General features: G+C 41.4%; 1 protein-coding gene across 1 annotated transcript in view; it reads right to left on the reverse strand.

The window, feature by feature from the left end:
• The window catches only part of slc25a23b (solute carrier family 25 member 23b), a 40,794-nt gene extending 30,620 nt beyond the window's left edge, over nt 1-10,174 (reverse strand). The window contains exon 1 of the mRNA XM_040045930.1: nt 9,231-10,174. Coding sequence (XP_039901864.1) covers nt 9,231-9,443 — 213 coding nt within the window. The 5' untranslated portion in view covers nt 9,444-10,174. The remainder of the gene's footprint in view (nt 1-9,230) is intronic.
• Nucleotides 10,175-11,215: the final 1,041 nt, after the last annotated feature.

Genomic DNA, 11,215 nt, shown 5'->3' on the forward strand with positions numbered 1-11,215 from the left:
ACACTGCAGGCTTACTTGTTGTTCCTAGAGTATTTAAAAGTAGAATGGGAGGCAGAGCCTTCAGTTTTCAGGCCCCTCTTCTGTGGAACCAGCTTCCAGTTTGGATTCAGGAGACAGACACTATCTCTACTTTTAAGATTAGGCTTCAAACTTTCCTTTTTGCTGAGTTACGGCTGGATCAGGTGACCCTGAATCCTCCCTTAGTTATGCTGCAACAGTTAAAGGCTGCTGCGCGATTTCCATGATGCACTGAGTATTTCTTCTTCAGTCACTTTTCTCACTCAGTATGTTTAGACACCTCTCTGCATTTAATTATTAGTTATCATAAATTTCTGGCTGTCTTTCACAGTGTGTCTTTATCCTTCACCACCAACTGGTCGCGGCAGATGGCCCCACCTCCCTGAGCCTGATTCTGCTGAAGGCTTCCTCCTGTTAAAAGGGAGTTTTTCCTTCCCACTGTCATCAAAGCTCATAGTAGGTCATATAATTGTTGGGATTTTCTTTCTTTTCTTTGTACTTTTGGTCTTTACTTTAAAATATAAAGCGCTTTGAGGTGACAAGAAGCAAAGAAAACTAACTCAGGAGCACTGAGAAATAGAGTTGGATGTCTCGAGACCGGTCTTGGTCTCGAGACCACTTTTACGTGGTCTTGGTCTCGTCTTGGTCTCGACGGACTTTTGTCTTGGTCTCGGTCTTGGTCTCGACGGACTTTTGTCTTGGTCTCGGTCTTGGTCTCGCTGTTTCGGTCTTGCGTTCTCAAATCGACATAATGTTCGGGAGATTTGGAGTCAACCATCAGCGGAGTGGGGGGGGGGGGGGGGGTGGCTTACTGGGCTTAAGCCCAAAAACAACACACGAAGCACAGAGCGCACCGTCGTAAATTCCCCCTAATTTTGGTATGATCCGAGCTCAGGCACTAGGCGACTGAGCGCAGCACCCATGTGAGCGAGGGGGGAGAATTTGCTGCAGACAGAGGAGAGCTTAAGTTTGACCAGGTACCAAAGCAAATCATTCGTACTGAACTAATAATGTAAATATGACGGTGTATCACAAAAGATTGATATCAAACTGATCACTTGGTTGCGTTACTTGCTCTTCGAGTGAATCAACAAATGGATAAATAAAAAGCCGAAAGCAATGCTGATTTTTTAGTCTTAGCTTACATTTCATATTTTCAGTTGTTACCCTCCACGGCTAAACATACGGAGCCCCCCAGGTACGGTGGCCCTGAGAGGCCAAACGGACTGCAACTTCAGAAAACACTTGCAAAAAGAAAAATGCTGCAAAAAGAAAAACGCTGCAAAAAGAAAGACGCTGCACTGCAACTTCAAGAAAAACGCTGCACTGCAAAAAGAAAAACGCTGCACTGCAAAAAGAAAAACGCTGCAAAAAGAAAGACGCTGCAAAAAGAAAGACGCTGCACTGCAACTTCAAGAAAGACGCTGCACTGCAAAAAGAAAAACGCTGCAAAAAGAAAAGCGCTGCAAAAGCACACAAAGCACAACGGAAATAGGAAAAAAGACAACGGAAATGTTCCTGGGGAGACAATAACCCGACGGACCAGTTGCACGAACCAAAACAAGCTGTCTTTTTTTTTTTTTTTTTTTTTTTTACCAAAACAAGCTGTCTGTCACTACCCGATCCGTACCGGAAACCCGATCGGTCACCCGCATGCGCAGGGGTTTTCTTCTTCTTCTGTTCGTTTAATGGCAGTTTACTCCCCAGTGTACGAGGATACCGCCACCTGCTGACTGAGCTAGTGAACCCTATTGTAAACTGAATTAGCGTCATCACAAACGTGTGTTACATTTGATTTAGTGATAATCGAGTGTGTTTATGCTTGTCTGTGTGGAGAGGATTGTTGGAATAGTGATGATGATGTCCGCTATCACTGTCAATTGCCAGTAAACACTTCATCCGGCTGATGAACCTTCACGTGACATATTATAAAGTCTGTATTATTAACTCTGTCATTAGGCACCATTCTTCTTATTTGACGGTGCTGTTGTTCAATAGGGGAACGCTCTCTGTTGAGGAGAAAAGAAAAACTTTGTTGCGGTTACGGATTATCCATTGTTTAAATGTCCCGGTAGTCAAAAAGGCTGAGAAATGCTAGGAGCTAAATGGGTGCTAACCGTGTCATTCAAATATATTGAATGTCGCAATGTTGGCAAAGAGAGGAAGTGACGTAAGATTTGCGCATGCGGGGTACCGTGCAACTGGTCCGTCGGGTTATTGTCTCCCCAGGAACATTTCCGTTGTCTTTTTTCCTATTTCCGTTGTGCTTTGTGTGCTTTTGCAGCGCTTTTCTTTTTGCAGCGTTTTTCTTTTTGCAGTGCAGCGTTTTTCTTGAAGTTGCAGTGCAGCGTCTTTCTTTTTGTAGCATTTTTCTTTTTGAAGTGCAGTGTTTTTCTTGAAGTTGCAGTGCAGCGTCTTTCTTTTTGTAGCATTTTTCTTTTTGAAGTGCAGTGTTTTTCTTGAAGTTGCAGTGCAGCATCTTTCTTTTTGCAGCGTTTTCCTTTTTGCAGCATTTTTCTTTTTGCAAGTGTTTTCTGAAGTTGCAGTCCGTTTGGCCTCTCAGGGCCACCGTACCCAGGGGACATGGGAGGAAAAAAAAATTACGGAGGAAAAAAAAAAAATTAGGGAGGAAAAAAAACAAATTAGGGAGAAAAAAAAATTAAGACGGACTTTTGCGAGATCTCGCAATAAGTATTGCGAGCGCTCGCAAAAGTATTGCGAGATCTCGCAAAACTCCAACAATGGCGGCAGCTACTTAGTTGTAATATTACTCTTTCTGGGTCACAAAATACACTTTTAAGATATTTTGAGGCGTGAATGTAGTTGTGTAAACGTCAGATACCTGCTCGGTTTACAAGACATCACATATTTGCAAAAGTGTTCCGACGTTTTTGGAGATCTGACACCCACTAGCTCGAAGCTAACGGGAGGTCGAGACCTACTACAGCCGGGAGGAACACCGCTTTCCCGGCACATCGTGCCTCGACCTCCCGGTCGGCTTCGAGCTGGCGGCCACTAGCTCGAAGCTAACGGGAAGTCGAGACCTACTACAGCCGGGAGGAACACCGCTTTCCCGGCACATCGTGCCTCGACCTCCCGGTCGGCTTCGAGCTGGCGGCCTCCGAAGAATGCGGCTAAAACTTTTGCGAGATCTCGCAATACTTTTGCGAGCGCTCGCAATACTTTTGCGAGATCTCGCAAAAGTCCGTCTTAATTTTTTTTTTCCTCCCTAATTTTTTTTTCTCCCATGTACCCTGGGGGGCTCCGTATAAACAAACTCTCTAAATCGGTTTCAGTTGTGTACTGATGAACACAACAATGGACATAAGGAGCTTCTTTCAAAGAAAAAACTCAGATGTTATTTTATATATTATGCTTTGGATGTTGTTCAGTATATCTATGCAAAACAAGAGGAATTTCAATACACAGCAGTATATTCACAGTTGAAACCAGATATTTACATACACTTTATGGAGAAAACATAAAAACTTTTTTTTACTGTTAAACATCAATTTAGAGTAAACTTTTGTTTTAGATAAATAAATGTTGAAATATCTTTTGAATTAGTTAAATGTCAGAATAAAAAGAGGGAGCTGTCTATTTTAATCACTTAATTTAGGAGTACATATACACTAAGTTTATTGTTAATTAATAAGAAAACTCCAGACGATTCCATTCTGAGCTAAAGAAGCTTCTGATAGGTTAGTAGAGTCCATGTGAGTTGATGTTACAATTAAAAAAGTGTTTGTGTTTTTATCTGAAGAGTACATAAATATCTGGTTTCAACTGTATATTTGATGATGTTGGTGTTTGGCTTGATTGTCAGCACAAAGAGGGAGAGAGAGGAGCAGAGAGGGAGAGAGAGAATGACGACAGAACAGAGATGGAACAAGAGCAGGTGAGACACACATGTTAGTCAAATGGTTGTTTGCCAAAACTCATCAGAACATGTATCTAGTACCTAGTGTTTCTTTTTAGATACCATTTGTTACTTTTCAAATTCTATATTTATTAAGTTATGCAGGCTTGTTTGCACAACGAGGCTAAATAATTATATAAACTTTTCTCAATCTAAATATTGTACTTTGGTAGAATTAAAAAATAAGTGTAGTGCAGGTCTATGATGATTTTTAGTGCTACTATCATCTAGTTCTGATTCTGGTTCTGTCTTGGTTACTGTTGTAGTCCGGTTTTAATTCCAGATCAGTTTTGGGTCTGGTTGAATTGGGGTTTAGTCCCTGTGTCTTGATACAGGCCCGACTTTGTTCTGCCTTGCTGCTTAATTAAAAAACTAGTTTAAGGTGTCCTGAATATGTATATAGAATAGCATCTGGCTGCAGTTTAAAGACTTTTTTTGTCTCGGTCTTGGTCTTGGTCTCGTCTCGACTCGGTCTCGGTCTTGGTCTCGTCTCAACTTGGTCTTGGTCTTGGTCTTGTCTTGGTCTCGATACCCTCTGGTCTTGGTCTTGTCTTGGTCTCGATACCCTCTGGTCTTGGTCTTGTCTTGGTCTCGGATTAGGCGGTCTTGACTACAAGTCTACTAAGAAATAATACGACACTCAAGGACTAAATATAACAATTGAACATAAATCATGTCTCAAAACCCCAAAAATACATCACGATCCAGGAAAAAGATCAAAACCCTGTGTCCAAGACCCAGGGACCATGACAAAAATATATTTTACCTTTACGATCTGTAATGTAAATATCTAAATAATTTTTAAAATTACACTGAACTTAACTTAACGTCTCCCACGTTTAAGTTCAAGTTATTTTGTAGTTATATAGCACATTTTACTACAACAGAAACATTGACCAAAGTGCTGTACAGAAGTACAAAATAGCTCGTACCAAATAACTTGTAACTTATAACATTAGTACCAAATAATTTTCATGTTGTGTTAAAAAGATAATTTTATTTAAGAGATCTAGAGGGTGCATAAGGCTGCAAGAGGTTAGACAAATACCCAGGATCCTGTCCATTCCAGGGTTTGTAAGTCAACAATAAAATTTTAAAATCAATCAACCAATCCAGAAGTGAACAGAGAGCCAGTGACAAGAGGTAAGCACCGGGGAAATATGTTCACGTGGAGCCGCCACTCCACCACCACGCCGTCATCCTCGGCACGTTAAAGTATTCACAGTCAGAAGGTAAAGGTTCAGTAAAACAGCTGGACTCACTGGCGGTCTACAGTGCAGAGTACAGAGGTACAGTAAGTAAGGTAAGTAAAGCCCAGCTTCAGTACCTGAGCTATGTCTTGAGGCAAACAAAACTAAACTTTCTTAAAGAGTAAGAAAATGTGTGCATGCTCAATTGTTTCTTGCTGTAACATTAATTGGCAATAAATCTTATACTGGAAAGCCTGTTATTTCCCTTTAAATGGTGCCACATTTGTAAGGAAAATATATCTGTGGGTTGAATAGCAGAGTTGAGTATGTGGGATGAGTCCATGAAAAACTTACCAAATCTTCTCTGCCAATACTAAACACCTTAGTCTGCTATTGACTCTTGCTTTGACAACATGTTCACTGGAAGCTGAAAATGTGGAGGAACCTTATGTGAGTCCAGATTCTGCCTATGGCAGTTGGATCACAGTGTGGAGAAGATGCAGAGAATGCTATGTTCATTGGTAACAGCTTTTGCTGGAGACAGTGTGATTGTGTTCAGCGGCATCTCCCTCACTGTAAAAACAAGATTTATCATCATTGGAGGCCATCTCTATGGCAATCCCATATCTCAACAGTCTGGGACTGAACTTTGACAGTGCTCACCCCCACAGAGTGGAGTTTATTGGACACTACCACCAGAATTTGGAGAGGATGCTATCGCTTACCTGCAGTCCTGATCTCAACCACATTGAACATTTGTGGGATCAGCTTGGACATGTTGCTCAAGCCAGAATGACTAACACAATCACACAGGCTGACTTGCAAAAAAGCTGGTTGAAGAGTGGAATGCCATCCCACAGCAGTGTGTGACCAAGCTGGTGACCAGCATGAGGGGGAGTTGCCAGGCTGTATAGTTCTTCCATATGATACCGAGGCCCTTGCTTATTAAATTAACAAATTCTTTATTTGCCAATATGTCTTCAATTATCCAACTCAATAAACAGCACCCAACAAGAGTCAGTAGCAGAATACGTTTTTGTCACTGGCAGAGAAGATTGGCAAGGTTTTCATGGGTATAACCCACATGCATCTTGTGGATCTTCAGAAGTCCATATATAAAGCGTATAGCATCCCCTGTATTATTTGAATGGCTAATGAAGAAAAAGTTCATTTACTGAGTCCAAGAAAAACTGAGCAATGTCATTAAACTTGGACTTATTGCTAAATGTGTGACAAAGTTGATTTATTTCAACAGACTGTTGCCATTTCTGACATTGGTTTAAAATGGGGATGCAGCTGTTAGACTCCCCGGCATAAAGTAGCTCAATTCCTTATATTATTTTTCTTTAAGTACTCCACGATCAGGATTTCAAAAGTTAGTTCTTTTCTTCTATTCATTCTTCTGTTCAGAGACATAACTGGAGGACATACCACGTTGACGTCGAGTGTCCTCAGTAAGACATCACAACAAGGGCGTAGATTTGGTTTTGGCATTGGTGGGGACGGATGATTCAACCACTGAACTCTGCCCTGTTTCTTTTTTTTTCCTTTTTGTTTTTGCTTCTTAATAGAAAGAGGAGAAATATACTTGCCTACATATGCTATTCTACGTGCTTTTAAACCATTTAAAATCACAATTCATAGTTTTATATGTGAATTATATAATGTTAAATTACTATTAAACAAATGACTAAGTATTTTAGGCTTTAGTTTACTTCAGCCATAATCCATATAAATCAGGTATCATACAAAAATAAAAATAGTTTCAAATACAGTCATGACAATAAAAGAATATGACTTTAAGGACTTAACATCATTACTTCAGTTATAGTACACCAACATCTGTTATATTTTGGCCCTAAGGGAACACTGAATGACCTGGTGGTTTTTGTCCATAAAACTACTCATCTAAGATTACCACAAAGTAAAAGATCTCTTAGCAAAATTATGCAACAGTTTAGGCACACAATTGCCCCGATCAAGTCAGTGAGCTGGGATTTTCTATTCTAAACATGAACTACTGTTACAGCAACAGACATGGACTACTGGTGTCCCACACAACAACTCAATGTCCACTATGTGAAGGAGCCAAACACATGCCTTCTCCTCTCGTTAACTGAGATAAACTGCTGGCATATTTGTTTTACATCTATACTGTCCAGTCTCTCCTGGTGGACATACAGCAGCATTGTTTAATCTCATTTGAGTCACTGTTAACCTTAGCCATCTTTTTAGTCAACCGTGGCTCAGGGGGTTGGAAATCGCATCTGTGACCGGAAGGTCGCCGGTTCGATCCCTGGGCTCTCTGTCCTGGTCGTTGTGTCCTTGGGCAAGACACTTTACCCTACTTGCCTACTGGTGTTGGCCAGAGGGGCCAATGGCGCGATATGGCAGCCTCGCTTCTGTCAGTCTACCCCAGGGCAGCTGTGGCTACAACTGTAGCTTGCCTCCACCAGTGTATGAATGTGAGAGTGAATGAATAGTGGTATTGTAAAGCGCTTTGGGTGCCTTGAAAAGCGCTACATAAATCCAATCCATTATCATTATTATTATAGTCTTCTGAGAGCACTGAAGCTTCTTTCAGCCTCAGTACATGCGTTTTATCCTCAGATTACAATTATTATTCTGTGCTTGATGTGCCTCACCTTTGGCCCTGGCTCTTCCCCTCTGACTGCACTAGGACATATTGCCACCTGATAAAATAACACATTGATTCGTGCCATATGAAAAGTGAGACATGTCAATTCAGATTCTTTGTCAAATATACACTAATGAAACAATTTACATCAGCATCCTAACAATTGTCATGATAATAAATACTATTTAATCTACAGCACCAAATCATCAGTCAGTCACCTGTGACCTCACCTCTTCACCTCTGTCCGAGCTACAGCATGGCAGAGCTGCCTCTGTCACCTGATAAATAACAGTGAGACATTCCAAATACATGCAGTCACACATGTGCTTCAAATACAGTAATGAACCAACAAGTCATCATCCAATTTCACCTGTGATCTTGTATCACCATTACTCTCCGAGCTTTGTGTTGGTTCTTCTGTCACCTGACAAATAGGACATACATGACAATAAGAATAAAATGTGTAGCTGCTTCAGTGTTTCTGTCAATTTGTGCAGATCTTGACTCATTAGTAATGTTTGTAGGGTGAGTGCATTTTTAAAACAATTTGTGCAAACTGCACTACAAGGTGGCACTACAAGACTACCTCATGACATTTTGTCTCAAAAATTAACCCTATGAATATGTCAGTACCATTAGGATGAAATTATTGTGTCACCAACATTTTAATGTTAGACATATAATTTTAACAGCCTCTGTAAACTAATATCCTGGCTTGCTCAAAGCTGCCGTTTTCTCTGACAGTTTCAATCAAAATTAGAAATGCTACTCTGGGAGACTGAGATAACTAATAGTGCTGCCTGTTGTGCAGTTAGTTTCCAAAACACGTTATTCGTGGTTACATACAATTTTAGACTGATGTGGGATAGCATAGCCTGTAACGTTATTATGACGGACACATATTATGAGTTAATTTGGCTTTAAGTGACTTGCAGGTTTCTTTGAAAAATACTTATATCCAGGTTCTTCCTTTTTGCTGCCATCCTCCTCTCCTCCTCGCAGCGCAGGCTTGCCGCTGCTAAAACTAAACAGAGCTCCCTGAAAGGCACAGCCAATCACATTGGCCATATTTGTCACATGAGGTAGGACTCCAGTAGAGGACGTAATTTAACTCTTTCTGCACCGCTGGGTGAATGAGACGTTGACAGATCGGGGTTTTTTTTCTATCTATCGGGTTTGATTTTCTTTACTCGAATAGATCAAATTATTGGTGGGGACAATTCAATAATCGCTGAATATTGGTGGGGACATGTCCCTTCCGTCCATGCCAAATCTACGCCCTTGCATCACAAACACACAAAGATAAACTTGATTAAATAAAAACCTAAAATATAGAAGAAACCATTTCCACACTCTTTACCCTTAAGATAAGTTTACATTTTTTTACAAACACTATAAACTAGTTCACGTACAGCGTGCGCGTGCGTCTGCCTCAGCCTGTGCCGCATTAAAAACACCTGCTCACCTTCTCAGCCTCTCGGAGTTGTAAACCACGAGTTGCCAGTCCGGTCTTCAGTTCATTGATGTCAACCCTGCCATCTTTATTCAAGTCCAGTTGCTCGAACAGCTCCGCATACCTCTTTTCTCTTTCTGGGTCCAGAGCTGCTCCGCTCTTTCCATACTCTGCATTTCCTCCGCGGCGTGAAGGGGCGCTGGAGCACTCCTCGTCTTCGCCCATATGAAATGGAGAAAACCGGGTTTTGGTGCTGATCGACAGATTGTTTCACAGCCAAGCATCAGAAACTAAGCAACCGCGCGTGTTTTTGCAGAGGAACTGGTACCATTGTCTTACATAGTAACGGATGAATGTAGAAGAACGGAGTCTGCAGAGACTAACGTTCCTTCCAGATGGATGGATGCGGTTTGGACGAGCTTGATTAATCCCCGTGTCAGTTACATAGCCAGTCCTCCCCAGCACGCGCTAATCCATAAAGTCATTCAGCTGAATTTAAGTTTCCGTCATAGTAGAAGGTCGTAAATGAGTCGCTCATTCTACCGCAGTGTATGCTTTTAGAAACACATCTGTGTGCGCGCCAGGAGCTTAACATCACCTCCTACTTGCACTTAAAAAATGGTACGAAAACCTCAAACCCACTTGAAGGGAGAGTGAGTAAAACGCAGTCTACCTCCGCAAATTCATCGTCCCCTGGGACTGACGGCACGCGCTCCTACTGCCTCAGTGTACGCGCGCGCTTACAGCAGTGCACGAGAGAAGTTCACCGAGTTCACGCGATTGTATTAGGTTTGCGATATTTTACAGGGAGCCAAATCAACAGCCAGCCTTCTTACAGTCTGGCGCGCTTCCATGTTTTACTGGGTGGTACAGAGGACCACGCTGTAACTGTGGGAAGCCTCCTCTGTACACATGTATATACGGGAAGGATATATACAGGAGAGCCGCACTAAAGCACAAAATATAGTCTGGTTTTGACAGCTGTTTAGCACTACCAATCAGCACAATAAAACATGATTATAATATTCAACACATCCTTTAAGTTTTAGGGAACACTGGGGATGGTTGTAAAAAGGGAGATGGCAGAAAAAGCATCACTTTCACTAAGAAGGAATTACATAAGAATCATGTAATAAGCTCAGTGTTTATTACAGGTTTATTCCAGACTATGCATGTGACAATGTGTGAAGAAGCATTCAAAATCTCTAACTTTCATCTAGGATAGTTTAAAAAAAAAATTACGTGTTTTAATAAGTACTGATTAAGAGGTTTGTATTCAAGGAAAATGAGTGGTAGCGAATGAGCTTTTATTGCCTGCGACATGCAGTTACTAGCATTGTAACCCTCTACTGCAAAAAAACATCACGGAGGATCCCCTGCCCATCCTCACATAGCAACAAATTGATTATACATACTAACATAAGGATTGTTGTGGTAACAAAGTGGCACTACTGAAGTAGAACCATTTTGATTTTTTTTTCAAACCAAGAATAAATTCTTATTTATTTACAGGTCCACTCTCCATGGTTTGAAAACTGCTCAGCCTGATCTACACTGTGGACTCCATTGTAATAAACTGGTGTACAGCTCAGTGTAAGTGGTGTTGAATGTTCACATACTACAGTCCCTGTCACTTTGGTGCTGGTCAACCACATCTGTTTCCCAGGTGGATGGTAGCAGAGCTCATGCATATGCTGGCACTTATTGACTCATTTCTGATTTGCATTCCTGCTCTCTTTCTGACTTTCACTGACAGCAGCACTGTCAGGAAACAATAGGTTGAGCAGAGATTGTAAGGTTGGCACAGTGGAATGAAGCAGGTGCCCCATAAAGAATTGACCTGGGCTGAAGCCATTCTGAAGAGTATCCCAACAAGGCAATAGATCTGTGGCCTTTTTGTGGAGGTTTTTTCTGTACCTGCTCATTTATGAGAAGAGAAGAGAAGAGAACCTTTATTAGTCCCACACGTGGGAGATTTGTTTGGTCACAGCAGAAAG

Source organism: Simochromis diagramma, unplaced genomic scaffold, assembly GCF_900408965.1.
Source record: "Simochromis diagramma unplaced genomic scaffold, fSimDia1.1 OVJJ01000150.1, whole genome shotgun sequence".
NCBI classification, from domain to species: domain Eukaryota; kingdom Metazoa; phylum Chordata; class Actinopteri; order Cichliformes; family Cichlidae; genus Simochromis; species Simochromis diagramma.